This window comes from Nuphar pumila, chromosome 6 (assembly GCF_984573655.1).
Source record: "Nuphar pumila chromosome 6, dmNupPumi1.hap1.1, whole genome shotgun sequence".
NCBI lineage: Eukaryota > Viridiplantae > Streptophyta > Magnoliopsida > Nymphaeales > Nymphaeaceae > Nuphar > Nuphar pumila.
This window is the reverse complement of record NC_143254.1, coordinates 10,134,785-10,156,175: the sequence shown is the minus strand read 5'-3', so window position 1 is coordinate 10,156,175 and position 21,391 is coordinate 10,134,785. Positions and strand designations below refer to the sequence as shown.

At 37.6% G+C, this 21,391-nt stretch overlaps 1 protein-coding gene across 1 annotated transcript; it reads left to right on the top strand.

Annotated features, from left to right (window-relative positions):
- The first annotated feature begins 2,679 nt into the window (after window positions 1-2,679).
- LOC149833913 (small ribosomal subunit protein eS25w-like) lies at window positions 2,680-14,148 on the top strand. Its single transcript, XM_090011100.1, has 3 exons — window positions 2,680-2,844; window positions 3,100-3,234; window positions 13,860-14,148. The coding sequence occupies exons 1-3, from the start codon at window positions 2,764-2,766 to the stop codon at window positions 13,971-13,973; spliced, it is 330 nt and encodes a 109-aa protein (XP_089867226.1). The 5' UTR covers window positions 2,680-2,763; the 3' UTR covers window positions 13,974-14,148.
- The last annotated feature ends 7,243 nt before the right edge of the window (window positions 14,149-21,391 follow it).

Here is a 21,391-nt window from a genome sequence, read left to right as displayed (position 1 = left end):
TATGCCAAGGACTATGGCTGGCTTAGGAATTTTTGCTTTGCGTAAAAGGAGTGTGGCATTGGCTGTGAAGCAGTGTTGGTTGGCTCATACGTCACAGGATGCATGCACAAACTTCCTTCGGTTAAAATATGGTCTAATCGATTCGCTTGCTGTTCGTTGGGGGGCTCATAGACCTTACACATAGCATTTGAGGAAAATATGGTTTAGGGCATTGCGTTTGTTTCTTGACAGGGATTTAGACGTGGGGGTAGACGAATCTTGGCTTCAATGGGCAGTCTCAAATGTGGGAGTTTTTCAAGTCCACAAGGTCTACCACTCTCGTTTACCTCTAGGTCAGGGCTGGATCCCCAACAATGCTTTATGGGCGAAGGGACCATCTCCGATGACCAAGGTATTGGCTAGGTTGATTCTTCATAACCGGATACAAACCCATAATAATATCAAGATGATGGGTTTTCAGTTTCTCAACTGGTGTGTGCTTTGTCGACAGGCTGAAGAAACTACACATCTTTTTTGGTCGTGTGAAGTGTTTCAAGAATTGTTTTCTAAAACTTGGAGGGCTCCATCAGTTATTGTGCGGGAGAGTTGCTTTGCGTTAGATCTTATCCTCGGCCCTTCTATAATTAGATGCAAAAAGAAGTGGAGGACTATTTGGAGAGTTTAATTATTTATAGTGAGGTGGTTCATATGGATGGCCAGAAATGATGTTACTTTTCGGGGATGTCCCGTTCAACCTTTTACGCATATATTTCAAAGACCTGCTTCTGCCACCAACCGATCCTCATATAGATGTTTGTGGTCCTCATGAGTTTTCTGTTTTGTGTTAGGGTTTTTCTTTTTTTTTTCTTTTTTGTTATTGGTGTTCTTATGTTGTTGTGTTTGTGCTTGTGGGTCTCAACGCTCGCTTTGTTGAGTTTCACTTTTAAGTAACGGCTCTTTCTCTCATCTCCTGCCTTCTCTTTCCCTCTCTGCAACCCTCTCGTCTCCCTTTCTCAAAATCCCTCTCTGTCGTCTCTCTCTCACACAAAATCCCTCTCTAAATGAGATCCAACGACCAACAAATGTGTGTTTTTATTAAGCAGTTAACGATCAAGCAGCTACCACTATCTCTGTCTCTATGTGCCCTTTCCCCTCAGAGCGGAGCAGATGGTCGTCCGCTTTTTCATCCTTTCTTCCTAAGCTCGGAGCGGAGCAGATGGTCGCCGCCTGACTTTGCTCCCGCCTCTGCACCATCGGAGCGGTCATAGGCTTAGTCGTTGTTGCTCTGGTGGTGGTTGTCTATAGGAAGAGCGATTGTGTTGCTTTTTTTTTTTAATTGTTGCCAAATTATTTTTAAGGTATGGTTTGGATATTCATCTCTTTTCTTGGTCTTTTTCTTTTTCAAAAATTCTTTCGTTCTTCCATTGTCGAACCGCTAGAATTTCCCAGTAATATACCTACAGTTTTTTTATGTGCACCCATTGAAATCAAAGAAGCCAATCAACCCCTAACCCCCTGCTTTTTTGTTTTCTTTTTATATTCATGATTTTTCTCTATTCCTTCCTTTTGGGTCTAGCTTTCTGTTCCTTGTGCTTGCATTGCAGAGGAAAACGAAACGCCACAAATAACTGCAGTACAAGGTTGCTTTCAGTTATACAGTCTCACCAACGGATAGCATAAATTTGATTGCTTCTTTTTACTTAATCTTCATTTTTAATTTTGTTAATGTAATGTGTGAAGATGAAGAAAACACAGCAAAAGGTATAGTGCAAGGTAGAAGACTTGGATAGTGCACATCCTCAACTAACAAAATCATGAACTATGTGATTGGATCGGAACGCTGCACAGTGGTTCAAACTGTTGAAAGCTTCTTTTTGCTAATCAAATCCCTAAACTGATAAATCATGGTATTTAGGTAAAAAAGACTCGAAACTATACACAAAAAACTTTACAACATGTTAAAAAATAAGGGACGACCAAAAGAGAACGCTTGAAAGTTAAATAAACCATATTTGTTGACTATAAAAATTTGGGTGGTGTTCATCTTGAGGATATCACACAGATTTGATCACTGAAAGGGTAATGCATATTAGTTTTAAGCTTATCAACATCTTTAAATAATTAATTGGTTATATAACATAATATAAAACGAGTTTGGGTACATAATTGGTTTGGGTTCGGATCAGTTTAGGTACGAAGCAAATTCGGATTTAGGTCGGTTCAATAATAAAACAGGTTCAGGTACATAATCGGGTCGGTTGGGTTCTACAATATGGAGAACCATTAGAGTTAGTTATAAAAAGCAAGTCGGGTCCAAACAGGTTTGGGTCTTCATTTGCAATACTCAAAACCCAACTCATTTTTATTATGGGTTTATATTTAGACCCGACCCAAACCCATAAATACACTTAAATCAGGTCGGATCAGAGATCAGATATAATCAGTTCAGGAAGTCGAGTAAGGTATACCCGACCCAGTTACACCTCTGGTGGTCTTCCCAAAAAGTGCTCAACCATGCGCGAGATGGTACGATAGCCAGTCCAGGGCTACCCATGACCCGATCCACTCTCAAGTAAATGTGGATGTGGACCACCCCAACCCGAACCATAGATTGCCACCCGTGTCAGTGGCACTGGCACGTGCTGGGCCACAAACAGAAACCCTTGTGAAAAAGAGACACCCTATCCCTTCTCCGACTCTCTTTCTTGTTTTTGGTGGGGAGTGAGGGGGCGCCTTTTCTTTCTTCCTTCAACAGATTCTGTGAGGTGACGAAGTTCCAGTTCGATGGCACCGAAGAAGGAGAAGGCTGCTCCTCCGGCGTCAAAGCCAGCTAAGTCTGGAGGTGGAGGCAAGCAGAAAAAGAAGGTACCCACTTTTTTCCAATTTGGGTATTTGAATGTTTTCTGATTTTGGGTGATGATGATTTCGCCAGTTTTTTTGGGTGCAGTGTTAAGGTGTTTGAATTATATCTTGTGTTAAATTTTTTTTAGCCATTTATTATGGAGGACAATTGGATTCCGGTTATCTGCTACTTTATTTGAATTATTGTTATTGTTGTTGTTGGTAGGATTGTTGGTTGTGGTTGTATGAGCTTTTCATGGTTTTGGGTTGTGAATGCAGAAATGGAGCAAGGGGAAACAAAAGGAGAAGGTCAACAACATGGTGTTATTTGACCAGGCTAGCTATGATAAGCTGCTTACTGAAGTGCCCAAGTATAAATTGATCACTCCTTCCATCTTGTCGGACAGGCTGAGGGTAAAAAATCCATCAACCCATGTCTTCTTCAATTATTGTTTTTAATTCCATTGGGTGGTTGCATCATGCAGAAAGTTTTATGGTTATCAAGATAGTGTATAAAAGTTTTGATGTCAGCCGAGTTAGTATTGGGGATAGAACTTGGCTCATATCATGAGTTTGGCTTGCATATGAAGCGTTTTTTATGTCACCTTCATAGGCTACATCGTACACCATCAATCATTGCATTGTGTTTTAATGGTCATTTGAATTTGAGGTAGATGTTCAAACAAGTTCTGTAGATATGCTGTGTAAAATTTATCGAGGATACTGAGCAACATCATAGTGTTTAATAAGTCCACTATAGACACAAAAAGCTCTGCTTCGACGAATCCCTCATCCTCGTTCATTTCTGTCCTACTTTCTGAAAAGGGAAGTAATGTCGTATAATCTTAAAATTTGTTCTCATTTTGATGCATTCTTTTCATATTCTTTTTACTATTTTTTTCTTCTGTATTTTCATATTTTTCGACTTTTTTTTTTGAAAGGGATGAAGGTCTGTGACAAGGTGTCATTATCCCATTAACTTGTTACAAGACTATTATACATGTAAACAGGCCCAATCCCAGGAGAACCAATCCAAGATAAATACTTGTAGCGCCATTTTTTAGTGGCACATACATGGACATTGCTTTTGATAATATGGCACATTAAACAAAATTTCCATTTGTTTCTAGCCACGTGAGCCACCACGCTAAAAACAACCACCACTTCCACACTAATTACCAATTCAAGCTCCTTCAGATTGATGCAGGCGTCAATAATATATCCTGGATGCAGCTCACCCATGGAAAGAGTAACTTTATGTCATGCCAAGCAGATTTAGAAATAAGGGCAGAACCATAGTTTATGTTTCATTGTTTCTTCATCTAATTTGCAGAAATAGCTATAGCTCGTGAACTGGATTCCTTTCTTCTTGAGGTAGCCTTGCATGCTAATTTTATCTAGTGCGACCAGTCAACCTGTGACTTTGTCCCTTGGCCACAGACTGAAGCTCCATATTGTCATTTCGTGGAAAGCTTTAACTCCTGGTTCTATGAGAGATTGATAGAAGGATGCAGTAGAAAACTTACTTGGCCTATCTCATTGGCCATATGAGATTATCTTCCTCATTTTTGTCTCCAAGCTGCTAGCATGCTCTGCCATTCGTTTTCTTTGTTATCCTTGAAGCATCTTCAAAATTGCACACTCCATTCCTCAGTCAACTGACTCAACTTCAATAGTCTTGGACTAGAACATGTTTATCTTTGTGATATTATGCAGATTGAGAAAGAACACATCATTGGATTGCATACATATTTGTAATCACCCCTAAATTCCATTTTATTTCCTTTTCCTAACTTTATGTCAATTTTCATCTTAAAATCTTGGAAAACCAACAACCTATCCTTCTAAAGATTCTATCCCCTTTTCCATTCATTGGTTATACTCCAGTTCCATGACTTGTTGCTGTTTTCATATTTTTTCTTCAATAGCCTGCCCATGGCTAGGGATGGCAGTGGGGCGGGGCGGGGGACAAGGTCTCCACCCCGCCCCACCTCAAGATTTTATCCTCCACCCCCGCCTCCATCCCCGGCGGGGATGGATTTTATCCTCCACCCCCGCCTTCATCCCCGTTTCATGTCCTCCATCCCCGGTTCAAACGGGGATGAGGCGGGGCGGGGCGGGGATATTGCGGGGAAAAGTGGTTGGGGCGGGGTTGGGGCGGGGATGAGGCAGGGATCGTGGCGGGAACGGGGCGGGGCTGAGAAAAGTGCACGTCCATCCCCGCCTCCACCCCCGGACGGGGATGGATTTTAACCTTCGTCCCCGCCTCCATCCCCTTTTCATACCCTTCATCCCCAGTCCAAACGGGGCGAGGCGGGGCGGGGCCCCGCATTCCCCCGGTCCACTGCCATCCCTACCCATGGCCTATCCTCAAAGGTTAAGATGCCACCATTTTGTTGATAAGTGTAAGGAAATGAGTTCCTCCGAAGATGTTTACTAAATCACCAAAAGTGGATACTCAAAAGAGTTCCACCAAAATACCAAAATGAACACACGAAGAACCACAAATAGGTTCACTCACAAACACCCACAAAGGGGGACAAGAACAAAAGATAAAAAATAAATATTTTTATTGATCTCAACACATGCAAGAAGTATACATATGTAGTGGGGCTTTGCCCCATATTTATATACAAGTGAAGGAGGCCATAGGGAGTCGTTGGGACCCCAATGGTTCCCTATGTTGACTAGTCAACATGTGTTGACTAGTTCAAATGCAACAAAAAAAAAAGAAAAAACCTAAAGAGACTATTCCTAGTTTTATATATATATACATATATATATACATTTACATTTTTTAACACTCCCTCTCAAACTTACGGTTGGATAACCAAAAGTTTGTCCAAGAGAAAGTAAAATCTAGGAGCAGTGAGAGGTTTGGTGAAGAAATCCGTTGAAGTAACATAGAAATTCCTCTTGTACATAGTGATAATCCATCTCAATGTGTTTGATTCGTTCGTGGAATGTTCGATTGTTGGCAATGTAGATGAAACTTTTGTTGTCACAGCATGGTCGTCATGCTCATTTACTCTAAACACCCATGACAACCAACAATTTTTTTAGTCAACCAGTGGTTGAGTGTCAGTTATTTGGATCACTTTCTCAGCCAGCATCAGTATAAGCAATTAAATCTAAAGATGAAGAAGCATACAAGAAAATTCTTTAAAAAATAGAAGTTTTAATATATCTAATAATACGCAAAACTGCTCCCATATGAACAGTGGTAGGAGCATGCTGAAACTGACTTGTGTGAATTACATGCGCAATGTCAGGTCTCGTAATTGAAAGATATGACAATGCTCCGACAAGTTGTCTGAATGGTGTTGAATTTTCAAGTGGTTCTTTATCATCAATATTCATTTTGATATTGACAACTTCAAGAGTGTCAACCTTCTTATCATCTGAGATACTAGACCTGTCAACAATATCTAAAGCAAATTTAAATTGAGTTAGCAGATAACCTCTAGAAGAATACGCAACTTCTATACTAAGATTTTTTTTAAAAAAACCCAAATCAGTCATTTCAAAATGTGTTTTAAGAAGTCTCTTAATGTGTTCAACTCTCTATTTATCACTTACAGTGATAATCATATCGTCCACGTAGAAGAGAAGGATAATAATACCTGCATAAGAAATCTTAACAAACAAAGTTGTATCAGTCGGACAATATTGAAATTCAATATTAAGCATAACTTGACTAAACCTGTCATACCAAGTCTTTGGTGCTTGTTTAAAACTATACAAAGCCTTGCATAAGCGAAGAGCTTTTTTTTTAGAGATAACTATGTCGGGCGGTGTTTCCATATAAACTTCTTCAGCAAAACTTTCATTGAGAAAATCACTTTTAACATCCATTTGATATATAGGCCTCTTTTCACAGAGACAGGAGCTATTAAGCTCATAACTGTGGTCATTCTAGCAACTGGAGCAAAGGTTTTGTCATAATCTATTTTATACTCTTGAGGATATCCCTCGGCAATCTGGTTTTGTACCTTTTAAGAGTTTCATCACTTTTGGTTTTAACCTTATATACACATCGACAACTTATAGGTTTCTTTTATAGGGGAATGTCTTAAGCAGTCCAAGTATTCGCCTTTTCTAAAACATCTAATTTCACTCTCATACTTTTATCTACTCAGGATGTTCATTTACTTCAACATAGTTGGAAGGTTCTATATAAGCATGTATTAATGCAATGTAGGCTTGATACTTAGGTGAAAATGATTCTTAGGATACAAAATTTTCAGGGATTTTTTATACTCTAGATGATCTTATGGTTTGTATCTCTGCCTGTTTTTCATTATTGGTATACTTTTCAAGAGCACATAGATGTTCTAAATTACCACGCCTGGAATATTGGATACAATCTTGATCTTTATAAGATTGTTATTCACTTATCACATCACTTTTAACTTCTTGATCTTCATCAATATCACAATCACTAACAAGGAATAGCATGAGGAGAGAGTTTGTCATTTTTTGTCAGTAAAAACAAAATACTTACATAAAAAAACTCTCAATCTAGAGTAATCTGGGATTTGTTTGAAAAGTTTTTCAATAGAAGATATGTTTTTTAAAGAAGAATATGACATTTTGGTAATAAAATAAACCATAATTAATATGGTTTCAACCCAAAAATCAGTAAAGTCCTTGTTTCTATAATATCCCTATACTTCCTTCCAGCTAAACCATTTTATAAGGGTGTAAGGACAAGATTTTTGATGTGTGATACTGTATAGGTCTAGGTAATCTTTAAATTCTTTTGATAAAACCTCTCTCCTTGAATCATTGTTAAAGATGAAAATATAATTCTTGAATTGATTTTTGACTAAATTGTGAAATATTTAAAAATGTGAAAAAACTTCAAGACTTGTGTTTAAGGAAATAAATCCAAGTGTATCTCGTAAAATCATCTACAAAAATTACATAATACATAAAATCACCCTTTGATATAATAGGTGCAAGCCCTCACACATCCAAATGTATTAACTCAAGTAGTAGATATGAAACAAAGGTTCTTTCTTGAAATGGTGATCTCTTTATTTTATCAAGAATACAATTTTCATATGTAAAATTTTTAAAATTACAAAAAAAAAAATCATCTTTGGAAAAAACTGAATCTAGGATATACTAGGATAGCCAAGTCTATTATGCCATAGATCTAAATCCAATTTATGAACATTGCAACAAAATGTATTATTAGGTATTTATAAAAAATCCATGTAGTATAAGCCTCCTTCTCTCTATACCCTTTCCCAATCAACTTCCTTGACTAGTGATCCTGCACTCGACAACTACGAGAGAAAAATGATCTCTATGGTCTTTCCCCATCAGCTTTCATAACTGATGATCTTGCACTCGATTGGCGATCTCAGATAATTGAGAAACAGATAAAAGATTTAAGTTTAGTTTATGAATATATCTAATTTTTGGAATACAAAATCTTTTTGAGTTTTGAAAAATATTTTCAAAATTTTCTTTTCCTTTTATCTCAAGAGATGTTCCATCAGCAATGAAAACATTTGACCCACTTGAGTTATGACATTCGGATAACATATCACTATTTGGTATCATATGAAAAGAGGCACTTGAGTCAAGAAGCCAAAGAGATTTACCGGGATCGAAGAGGCCGAAGGAAGAGACCGTGACTTTAGTAGGTGAGGATTCTCTTTTGAATAGAGGTTGAAGAGTCTCCACTAATTGTGTTAATGTCATGTTTCCAATAGATGGTTCACTTGATTCTTGTGGAGGTCCAACAGAGGTGACCTTCTTCTCATAAGGTTTCTTTAATTTAGGACAATATGTTTTTACATATCCCGGTTCACGACAATAGTAGCAAATAATTAGCAAATAATTTTCTTTCTTTCATAATCATTGTTTTGCTTATCATTTGGCCTTCCATAGTGTGGGGGGGTTTGTAGGTACGAATATAGTTTCTCAGTCTAGATACAGCTAGAACCGAGTCATCGTCACTCTTACAGATTCGCTTTTTAAGCCTATTTTCTTCCATACGTTATTCTTCTATCGTGTCTTCTATCGAAGGAACTTTTTCTCGATGAAAAAGAGCGGATTTGGTGGATTCAAACTTCGATCTCAATCCATTAATAAATTGGTAAAAATGTTCTACATCTATTTGATTTTGACGGGGTTATATGTCTTCTGGACAATGTCACTTTGGTTCAAGAAGAGCCAACTCTTCTCATAGTTCGGACAAACCATTATAGTATTCTCTAATGCTTTTGTATCCTTTAACCATATTTTGTATCTTATCTTGCAAGTTGCACACATGTGCAATATCTTTAAGAGAATAGATTCTAATCTTATGTGTTATTTGCATGTTCGAATTTAACAAGACTTGAACACTTCTTAATGTCGACGCTACTAATGAGCCAAGATATAATCTTGTCATTTCCTATTCTTTATTCCTTTCACTTTTTCTCATAAGTGGTCATTGCCTTATTTTTTTCAACCTCCGTAAGAGGTACTTCTTTCTCACCTTTTTCTCAACCTCTATAAGTGGTCAACACTTCGTAAGGATTAGTTTGGGTTTTAGATCGGTCCCTTCCACTAATCCCCACAACCTTTTTCCCATTGAGCTTATTGAGTTTTATGGTGATATTTTCATTGTCATCCATTTTTACAAGGATAAGACAAAAGAAAAGAATAGAGAAAGCGGAGAGAAAAGAACGAGAGTAAAGGTGAAAGTCACGAACACTCTACCACCAAGCAAATGACACCAATTACGAGTACTTTGAATAGAAATTGCAAGAGAGCTTCAACACTATCAAATTTGGAGTGGCACACTTTCTAATGTACCAAAAACAATTTCAGCTTGATCACCAAGCTCTGATACCATATAAGGAAATGAGTTCCTCCGAAGATGTTCACTAAATCACCAAAAGTGGACACTCAAAAGAGTTTCACCAGAATATCAAAATGAACACACAAAGAACCACAAATAGGTTCACACACAAACACCCATAAAGGGATTGAGGGAGACAATAACAAAAGATAAGAAAATAAATATTTTTATTGATCTCAACACATGCAAGAAGCATACATATGTAGTGGGGCTTTGCCCTATATTTATACACAAATGAAGGAGGCCATAGGGGGTCCTTGGGACCCCAACGGTTCCCTATGTTGACTAGTCAACATGTGTTGACTAGTCAACATGTGTTGATTAGTTCAAATGCAACAAAAAAAAAAGTTTGTAACAATAAGGCCTTATTGAGGAGTGTCAACCTTTTACTTTCCATTTGGGAAACTGCCCAAACTGGGTTGCAAAACCAGTTTCCCACATGAAACCAGGTTTTGGGCTTGTTTGACTGACACCCAAGACCAGGTTTTATGAGACCAGGAAAATTCCGATACACGGTTTTAATGCAGATGTCATCTAAACACCAATTCAATCATCTATCTACTATTCCTTTTGGGAAGTTACTTTTCAAAACCATGTTTAGGAAAACAAAATTTTCAAAACTCTCAAGTCTCATGTAAACCAGGTCTTACATTATTTGTTTCCATTTGAAACATATATATATATATATATATATATATATATATATATATATATATATATATATATATATATGGCTGCTCTTATGGTGGTACTGTACCTCCATAACTTATGGTGGTACACACTTGATTTACATAGATCTAAACTTCAAAGGCAAAATCTAACCTTTGGATGGTGTTTAACATGTTCTATTTACTATTTTCATCAGTTAAAGTTTACTCAAATATGATGTTTTATACCATTTCTAAACCACCCTTATTTTCATCAATTATGAGCCATTGATTTTCACCATTTCAAAAATGAATCTTGTGGGGTATTAAACATGATGAAACCTTCTAACATAGTAAATAAACCATGCTTAACACATTTATACAGTTAGATCTGCCATTTGGTGGCTAGATCTATGCAAACAAGAATGTGTACCACCATATGGTATCATGGTACAAAACCACCGTGTGTATATATATATATATATAGAGAGAGAGAGAGAGAGAGAGAGATAGATAAGATTCGGAATGAGGAAATACGTAAAAAGGTAGGCGTTGCATCCATTGAAAATAAGATGAGTGAGAATCGTTTACGATGGTTTGGGCATATTCGGCGAAGGCCTAATGATGCTCCGGTTAGAAGGATGGAGAAATGAAAGAATACATTAGCTAAAAGAGATCGGGGTAGGCCTAAGAAGACTTGGATGGAGATGATAAGAAAGGATATGAATGCTTTGAACCTCACCGAGGACATGACATTGGATAAAAATGATTGGAGGAGAAGGATTCATGTGGAGGACCCAGAATGATTTTCTTTTTGGTTAATATCGCCGACCCCAATTGTTTGGGATGAAGGCGTTGTTGTTGTTCTGTTGATGGCGAAGGAACCTTCACCGAGAACTGGGTCGTTTAATGGGTCGCCTCTCTGCAAGGTAAAATTGCAGGTTGAGGACATGACCACCCAGCCTTACTTGCCCCAACCGTGAGAAAGCAATGGCATCCCCCATGAGCTAGCTGGATTACGTTTGAAACATATATTAAACAGACCAAAGAAGCCTTCTGGAACCTATACAAATGACAATGACTTGATTCCAATTTATTGACTATAAATAGAGAGGTGATTCTTAGCATGTTTGCTATCAAGAAACAAGCTAGAGTATTTTCCTGTTGAAAATCTCTATTATCTTGAAATGTATGTTCTTTGATAATGTTGCATTTATGACATGATAAGGAAAAAATGGGCCCTTGTCAGATCTGTCATCACCATCATCATTGCCATCTCTTTGGTATTGTTGCAATGTTATGTAGTCAAAAGCACTAGGTGCTGCCTAAAAAACCAAATAAATTCATTGATTTTATTTTTATATTTTAAAATTCAAAAAGTATAAAACATTGTAGCATCATATTGCATTCATTGGCTCATGAAGGCTATGTTGCCCCTCAGTGCTCTTTCTTTCCAGATCAATGTTGTCTTTTTACATTGCTTCATGTTCTCGGATCTGTTTCCCTGCATCATGAAGGGCATGGTTGAGAATAAATTATTAAAAGTAATTGAAGCTGCATATGTTTCATTCGCCAAAATTCTTATTTGTTAAGAAAAACATTGGTATACACTTTTGTTTGTTGCCCATCAAATTCACCAAACAGTTGAACTTCCAAAATGTGGTATTGTCCAAGGTTGTAAGTATCGTATCGCAACCCATATCGGTCGGGCCCAAAATAAGATATGTATCGTATCTTATGATATCATAAAAAGTCATAAATTTTGAAAAAAAAAATAAAAAAATTTAAAAAAATAAAAAATAGCAAAAATTCTAAAAAATCATAACACACGACGAAACAATGATGAAATGCACACAATGCAACCATAAAATCAGTTTTCTACTCGAGTGCCCCATTGTCATGCTGGATCATTTGATGCCATCTTCCTCTAAGAAAACTCAATAAGAAGCAAATATTATGGTTTTTTTTTACCTTAACCCACTTAAGTGAAAAAAGGGTGAAAATGTGCTCTTGATGAAATCACAAAAATCCTCTTCTTTACGCATGGATCAGCCCTCAAATTGCTCTCACGGCTCTTAGGGTGTGTTGATACCTCTCTAATGTCCTCTACACAAATGTGGGAATCGGCCCTGAAGAGGTTTTTAAAACCCTCCCCAAAAAAATTATGATTCAGGCCTTTTTAAAGTGCGTCGAAAGTTGTATCGTACGAAACACTTTGTATCGTATGATATTGTACGATACATGCTTGTATCATACGATACGGATACAGATACACTTGTATCGCGATACGAATGTGTATCGTATCGTTTTTCTAAAAAATAACAATATCGTACAATACACTACAATACGAACAACATTGGTATTGCCTGCAATTAAGATCCCTGATCCAAGCTTTATACTTTTCTGGTGGCTTGACCTGACTTTCCTTTTCAATGACTGGTAACTAGCAAGAAAATATAGTCTCCAGAATGGTTCTTGACTTGCTTTTGGGTATAATTTAGATGGCGAGTTCATCAACATTATCAAGTGACTACTGAACCTTCTAAAGTTTTTGTTTTCATTTTTTTTAAAAGCATAGAACACATGGATAATAAGAAATATTGTCAGTAATGTGAAATTGGGTTGCTAAATTTCTTTATGGCAAGGTGATGTAGATATTTTCTTAAAACATTCTCAAAAGAAATAATGAACTACTCCCTTAACCCCAACAAAGGGATTAATATGTTGGAGATGAATCTGCCCAGGGCTATTTCAACCATCATCATTTGTGCTGCTGTTCGTAGCTCCAAGATACTGAGTTTAGCAAGGGGGAAGCTTTCTGTTCAATTTTGGTACTGATAAACATTAAAGGTTTTGGATGTATGCACAACCAAGGCATGTTCCATGGGTAGGAGAAACAAGAGAGAATGTGGTCTATGGATAGGAAAAAGGTAAAGAAACAGGCAAAGCTTTGTGCCCAGGGCTGTGATGTTGCATGTTGCTAGGTGCCAGAGGAAACCCGAGTGTTCTTGGATCATTTGAAGTTTTGAACTACGATTATGTGCAGGTACCATGTGTGTCATAATTCTGAGTTATGATCATTCGAGGCCATAGTAACTATATTTTGAGGAATGTAATGGCAATGAGTAACAAATAGGTCTGTCATTGTGGTAGGTAGAAACACAAAACTAATGAAAATTGGAATTAAAACTTTGAGATGATTGTTCTGAACTGAAAGAAGGCTAGGGATTAGACTAAATGCTTCAGAAAACATTGAGGGAGCATGCATTTGGATTCTAAACTTTAAGATGTTTTGGCTTCCGCCATCTACATTACTTTGAATTGTCATTCATCTTCAACACGGAGAGCATCTTTGAAACCACATTTTAATATTTTGTAAATCTTTTATGGTTTGGTATTGAAGGTAGAGGCAATTCTAGCTGGTTCTCCAGGAGGGGAGTATAAGAAAATTTTTATACAGAACTCCCTGTTTTCTTTTGGTGTCCGATAAGATTTAAGAGAGATTGACCCGTTCTACTGTGTATCTGCAGATCAATGGTTCTCTTGCTCGAAGGGCAATCAAGGATCTCATGGCCAGAGGTTCGATCAGAATGGTTTCTTCTCATTCAAGCCAGCAAATTTACACCAGAGCAACAAATGCCTAGTCTTTCTGCAAGTGTTGCTATCGTAGATTGTTTTTTCTAATGACATGTTCTGAAATGCAGTTTTTGTCCTATTCTGAAATCATCTAAAAACTATTCCTTTCCTGGCATGCTTTTGGTGGACGGATTCGCCTCTCTTGTTTGAAGAGATGCTTCATAGGCAATGAACATGTTGGCCGATGATAAGTGTAGCTTTTTGCTTTATGTGTTTCCTGCCAACTAGCTTATTTTTTTCTGCAATTCCGTTGTTTGGTATATTGCAGTGTCGCCACACTATCCCTGCTTTTCATTCTGCGTTTGTTTCAAATAGGAAAATTATTTATCCTCTCTGGTTAGTTACCAGGTCACGTCTTGTTGTGCTGCAATGATTTTTCCCTCCAAATCTCCCATCTTTTTTCTTTATTCTCAAAAGATCCCATGTTGTACATGTGGCAACACAGGATGCTGTTCTAATTATTTAATTCTATCTGCAGTCACCATATCAGTATTTTTTACAAACTTAGCGTATAAGTTCTCATGGTGGCACATTTGTGAGCTGTTTGGTTGCACCCGCCTTTCTTTAAAATTTGGGAGAATCTGTGATGCTTGTTATGGCACAAGGCAATATCCCAGCTTATGCCAGTTTTGAGGATAAAGATGTTGATTTTCTTATGGTGATCCTGCACACACCTCTTGCTGCCTGACCCTTTTCCCATCCACATTATGTATAAGACTGCTGCATAGCAGACTTTACTCTCTCTGCGAGTAGGGTCCATCTATGCCCCAATGTGGCACTTTCGACTGCAAAAGACCACCAATTGTTTCTGTACTTGAATTAGTTCGTTCTTGAATGAATACTGGATTGTGCTGGAGGCATGTCCCTTCAAAGTTTTGTATGTTTTCCCAAGATGCCATATGATCTTCACCTTAAAAGCCTCCATGTACTTTGAGTGGCTTATCCGATTCCATCCCAACAATCTCATGGCCTTAGTCTCGTTGTTGACGATGGCTGTGATTTGTGTGGTACTGGTTCAGTTGCAAGTCACATTGCCATTTCAATTTGCTCTACGGGGTTCCGTGAACCGTACATTTGATCATCAACCATGGGTTTTAGAAATTGGTGTGGACACTATGGATATCTGTTTTAATGATCAATGTCGATTGTTGTTTTCTTTAGTTTGGGATGGCTGTGGTCTCACTTAGGGCTGGGAAACAAGACAAGCCACTCATGGCTCAGGTTGATTGTATTGTTTCTAGCTTTGAAAAAATGTATTTTTTGTAAACAAGCCTGTTCGAAGTTGGCTCAAAAGGTTTACAGTTCAAATCCTATTACTCGCAACTCTGAAACAACACAACTTTTCTTGTACAATTTGGGAGTTTTTGGCTCGAGCCAGTTGTGAGCTTGAACTCGGGGCAACTTGCTGCAAGGATAAGCCAAGCTTGAAAACCTCAAGCTGGGCTCATTCAGCTCGTTTCAGAGTAGATTTTTAAACGAGAAACACAAGTTGTTTGTTGCACCCCATCCTTTTGAACCTTATAGTGGATGACTGTCACATCATGGACTCAGCTACAACAGTTTAGGGTTTAAGTAAATATCATTTCACATCTTAACCTAAACTCTGTAGAAAACTCTAAGGGTGCATTTGAGAAGACACAAAACCTGATTAAAAACCAGGTTTTGAATGTTAACTTGATTTAATTTTCAAAACTGGGATTCATTACCCGTTTGGGTGTCGCACGAACTGGGTTTAGATAAAATTGAGTTTTTGCAAACCTAGAGTTTTAACCCAGTTTTGTAAAACCAAGAAGACTTTGTATTGGAAAGGAAGTCCTTGCGGCAGTCCAGTTCGTGGGGCAGGTTGTGTTATAGTAAGCGCGGCAAAGGCTTTAGACCAATGTTGTCAGAATCAGCATCGGCACTGAATCGATTTTCAAAACGATTCAGGGAATCAGACGATTCTGATTCTCAACTGAAATGACCAATTTTTTACCAGAAGATGACATTTGCCAACTTGTTTGGTAGGAGCTGGTGGGGGTCTGCCTAACCCCAGCTTGCCTTTCAAAAAAAAATATATATCAAAAAAATATTACAAAAATATTTTAACTTACTTTTTAAAAATATTTAAAGTTAAGCAAATCAGCTTGGTTTCATATTGATTTCTGACCAATACCATACGAATTGGTCGATTCAGGCTGATTCACAATGATAATGACAACATTGCTGTAGACTAGGCTCAGCTGCTAGTTGCTACTGGCAGGCCTATTTTACCTTTTTATGGAACAGTAAAAAACTCGGTATAACTTCCAGTTGGATTTGGACCAAAGAAATGGATCCATCTGCTTTCATATATTTGCCTGATGTCATTGAGGCACGAGTTTCTGAATAGCATGCATATGGAAGCTTTCCCCCTACAAAAGGTGGCACCTTCTCTGTGCAGTACAGAACACATCCTTGAGTATTATTTTGATCATTGTGGTGCTCTTCCTATGAGGCTGCCTCCCAATGAGGATCCAGTTACATCACAGTGAATTCTGCTGCTCCCAGTTTACACTGAAAACCAATGTTGCCAGTATCGATCTGAATTGATTGATTCATATTGTATGAATATGAACAATATGTACTGGGCTCAACTTGCATCGTGAGATTGAAAGTAGATTGCAAGTAAATTTGAGCAGAATATAAATCCATATATAACCCTTGGAGAAGACTGTAAAAAGATAAAGCTGCTTCCTATAAAGCTGTATAGCGTTAAATATTTGCCTTCTTATTGTTTGTTTCTTTATAATTCTTAAACATGTATAATTATATATAATCTCTCTCTCTCTACATTGGTTACTAATAAAAGTTCTCTCTCATTCATTAAGAATATGAAATATATACATTGATTTTTTAAAGGTTATAAATTTGGTGTAGACGTTTGTACATTTAATTTAGTATAAAAAACTATCTTTCTGATCACCATTAATGTTTCTCCTTTTTTTTAGACCTAACTTTATAGACATGATCTGCATTGTTTCTTTAGTAGAAAACAGGTTTTGGGCTCCCCAATATGTACAATGAATGGCACCTATAAACAGAATAAATGCAGATGGTGGCAAAAGATGAAGGATAGGTGACTTCGCATTTATCACCCGATCTTGCACCAACCACAGTGACAATTTTTTTGTTGATACACAGAGAAACTGCCCCCAGGGTTAGAGACCTAGCCGCACTGGCTCTGTCCGCTGTACTTGCTAGATCTTTAAATCTCAGTTAAACATAAATAAATTGATATTTGAAGATATAAGCTAAAATAAAAATTAGTAAAAGATATGCACTACTTGGACATGTCAAGGTCTTGTTTCAAATGTAGGTCTACATAAAATACTTTTTTTTTTTACTTTCCAAAGAATAAATTTAAAGAAGGATATATATTTGCTACTGACTATTGAATGTACAATCTAGTTAAAAAATCATAAGCTGAATCCACTTGGTCTCACCTCATAGCATTTTCAGCATGGTTCGATTGCTATGATGGCATTTTGAATTTATTTTTTAGGAAAAAATATAATTTTTGAATTTTGAGTCATGAATTTTGGATCATCATGAGCCGTTGATTTGGAATTTACATGTAAAAGCATGATCCAAAACCTGCTTCTGTGCAGAACAAAACAAGACAAAGACTAGGGTCTGTTTAAGCGCAAGGACAGAGACTCGTTTCTGTATTATTGTCTCCTAATCAAACCCCCCTTGGCCGTTTTCATTTTTGAATTACAGCCGTTAGCTGCGCTAGTCCAATAAAAACCTGCCACGTGTTCCGACGCGGACTGCTCGAGCAAGCCTGTCCGTGTTCGCTCTTGATCCTCAGTTCGTATGACGTGGCTCCATGACGTCATTCGATTGGCTAACGTAAGTGGGTCCCGACCCATGGACCCCGCAAAGGAAGATCCTCGCCGAAAGCGATTAGAACGGTAGGGACGTGATGAACACGTGACATCACGTGATCGGCCATGAGTTCGTTTTGGGATGGACCAATCGCAACCTTCCAACGACTCCCGTGGAATCTCGGCCGTCCGTTTTCATCTAGCAGACGGAACTCAGACCAGCAATGAACTCGTTGGCTTCGGGTCCGGGTTTGGCTGCTTTCTCCTAGCTTGCAAAGCTAATCGAACGCCACCGTGTGTTTTTTTTTCATTATTTTTGCTCTTTTATTTATCCTTTTTATTTCTTGTGTTGTGGAGTCATATTAATTAATTAGAAGGTAACCAATTCAACATTGAATTGGAGGGGGGGGGGGGGGGGGGGGGAATGGAACCAAATTCAACATGATTTTCTTGGCTAATTAATGGCATGACAAATGTGAAATTGTAAGGAGCACTATACCATTTGGATTTGGCCTAGTAAACAAGGCTATTTTTTACTCTGAGAAATCGCCCCAGGTGCAGAGATCTAGCTGCACTGACTCGGTCTGCCGTACTAACAGTCTCTGTCCGTGTCGGCGTAAAACTCTGAGGGCTTACCCATTGACTCCAGGGAGTCGCCAAGCTTCTTATGCAGGGGGTGATGACGCCCATGGGATTTGAGCCTAGTAAATAAGTTTGGCTCCTACTTACTGCTGTAGTGAAACCATGAGTTGTGATCTTTGATCAAGGCCAATTGAAATAAAATATTGTGGCACATTTTTTTATTGTTTGGCACCATTTAAGTTTTTTGTGAATTTGTGTTTGAAATAAAATATTGCTTTGTGAATTTGTGTTTCAAGGCACGGAAAGTCCAGTAAGTAATTTAGAGAAGCAAATTGCAATGAAAAAGCTATGATAGTCTAAGTTGCAAATTTTGTTTTTTGTTTTTTTTTTATGTTGAACACAAACTTGTGATTTCTTACAATTCAAATGGCTTGAAAATGGATTTTTCCTTGCAGTGTAGCAGTTTTCATCTTTATTTGTTGTTAATCCTGCTGATGAGTGGCTCTAAAAGGACTTGTCTGGACAGCTATCACTCCCTTGTACGATGCAAGTTGGTGGGCCTTGGGAATTTGGAAATCGATATTCAAACCAGCTACACATCTGCATTGCGTATGAAAGCCACATGAATTCAGTGGAATGTGGTCTCAAGGGCAGGTTATATATATATATATATATATATATATATATATATATATATATATATATATATATATAGATAGAGAGAGAGAGAGAGAGAGAGAGAGAGAGAGAGAGAGAGAGAGAGAGAGAGGTTTGCTGCTCTCGTGGGTAAGGAACCCCTAGTGAAAACATGTAAAATTTTTATTTTTGTTTGCACATCTAACCCTTGAGATGTGATCTAGATATTAAGTTTAATAGAAACTGACCTTGGATCATGTTTTTCTAAAGTCTTAGTTTTTAAAATGGGCTAGGTGGGCACACATTACTCAATCATATAATTAATGAAATTTGCCCCTAATGCCAAAAAATAGGACTCACTTTTCTAAAATTCCTGATAGTGTGTATAGATTTTCTGAAAATTGTCAAATAGGGTCGTCAAGTTGACATATATCATGTTGAAAAAAAATGTTTTTTTTGGGTTTTCTGTATTCTCCTTTGAAATTGAAAAATACTCATCCACCCACACAAGAAAGAAAAGGGAGTAAATGTTTTAATCATTTGAGAATGAAGGGTATTATTGCAAATGGACTTATGATTTAACCTGAGTTAACATATAATAATAATGTTAAAAGTAGGCCTTTCTTTGGCAGTTTCTAAGAAAACAGAAGCTCTGTCAGGTACTTCAGAAAAGTGAAGCCCATTTTTTAAATTAAGTTCAAAATATTGGCCTATAAATGGAATTTTTTCTATAATTAAGTGTGATACCATCAACCATCAGTTTAATCAGTCTTCTTTTTGTAGCCTTATCAATTAATACTGGTTGTCTTTATAATTCTACGAGCTTCTGTCTTTCTAACATTTTAATTTTCTTAAGTATTATTAATTTTGGACTCTTGGTTTTTTTATAGTCCAAGAAGAAAAAAGAACCATCACCAACCACACATCGGCTAGTCTCTGTTTGGTAAAAGTAAAACCCTTGAGGTCCTCCTTGGTCACCATGGAGTACAAGTAGCATCAAACTTGTGGTAAGAGATGCCACCCATGAGTTTCAACCTTGTGACATCCAATCAACTTGATAACATTGGCTAGTCTCTGGTTGGTAAAAGTAAAACCCTTGAGGTCCCCCTTGGTCACCATGGAGTACAAGTAGCATCAAACTTGTGGTAGGACATGCCACCCATGAGTTTCAACCTCGTGACATCCAATCAACTTGATAACATTGACTAGTCTTTGGTTGTTAAAAGTAAAACCCTTGAGGTCCCCCTTGGTCACCATGGAGTACAAGTAGCATCAAACTTGTGGTAAGAGATGCCACCCATGAGTTTCAACCTCGCAACATCCCATCAACTTGATAACATTGGCTAGTCTCTGGTTGGTAAAAGTAAAACCCTTGAGGTTCCCCTTGATCACCAGAGAGTACAAGTAGCTTCAACCTTGTGGTAAAAGATGCCACCCACTAGTTTCAACCTCGCGACATCCCATCAACTTGATAACATTGGCTAGTATCTGGTTGGTAAAAGTAAAACCCTTGAGGTTTCCCTTGCTCACCAGAGAGTACAAGTAGCTTTAACCTTATGGTAAAAGATGCCACTCATGATTTTCAACCTCAAGACATCCCATCAACTTGATAACATTAGCTAGTCTATGGTTGGTAAAAGTAAAACCCTTGAGGTCCATGGAGTACAAGTAACTTCAACCTTGTGGTAAGAGATGCCACCCATGAGTTTCAACCTCATGACATCCGGTAAACTTGATAACATTCGCAAGTCGGCCCTGCCATATGAGTGAAACCCTTGTAGGCTAGTATTAGGCTCTCTTGGCTAAAACATGTAGCAAAACCATCAATTTAATTCCAAATATTTGTGGTGATATTTGCCAAATTTCTTTGGCTCAATATTGCCGACACGTAAGCTCAATTTTGACTCGCAATTGCTGCATATGACAACTTTGCCTCTAAAAGCAAGATTGTTGACACATCCCTCTAAGATCAAGGATTTTTTTTACACAAACCAACAAAGTACTTATTACAGAATGATATGAAACGTCCATTACGAAATTAACTGCATCTATGATAAAGTATTCATTTTCCAAAATTTGAAGGAAAAATCGCACTGTTTGTAATACCCTCTTTCCACAGTGATTGAAAGTAATCGCTAATGAAGTGTTCTATGGTACCTTTGCAAAATCTAATATTTTTTAAATATTTATATATATTTAAATTTTGAACATAACAATATTTTATATATTAAAAAACATTTTTTATTTATTGAGAGGTTTCCTTTGCCAGATTTGTGACTACGGTGAAAAGCAGGTAGTGGGGATAAAAAAATCTCCGAAACGCCTCTACGTTAGGCAGCCCGCAGCCACCCCAACAAAGA

What these genes read in the sequence shown, in the direction of transcription:
- LOC149833913 (XM_090011100.1), top strand. Translation starts at nt 2,764, where the DNA reads ATGGCACCGAAGAAGGAGAAGGCTGCTCCTCCGGCGTCAAAGCCAGCT. An exon ending in GAGGCAAGCAGAAAAAGAAG is followed by an intron (nt 2,845 to 3,099) that starts GTACCCACTTTT and finishes TTGTGAATGCAG; the next exon opens with AAATGGAGCAAGGGGAAACA. An exon ending in TCTTGTCGGACAGGCTGAGG is followed by an intron (nt 3,235 to 13,859) that starts GTAAAAAATCCA and finishes GTGTATCTGCAG; the next exon opens with ATCAATGGTTCTCTTGCTCG.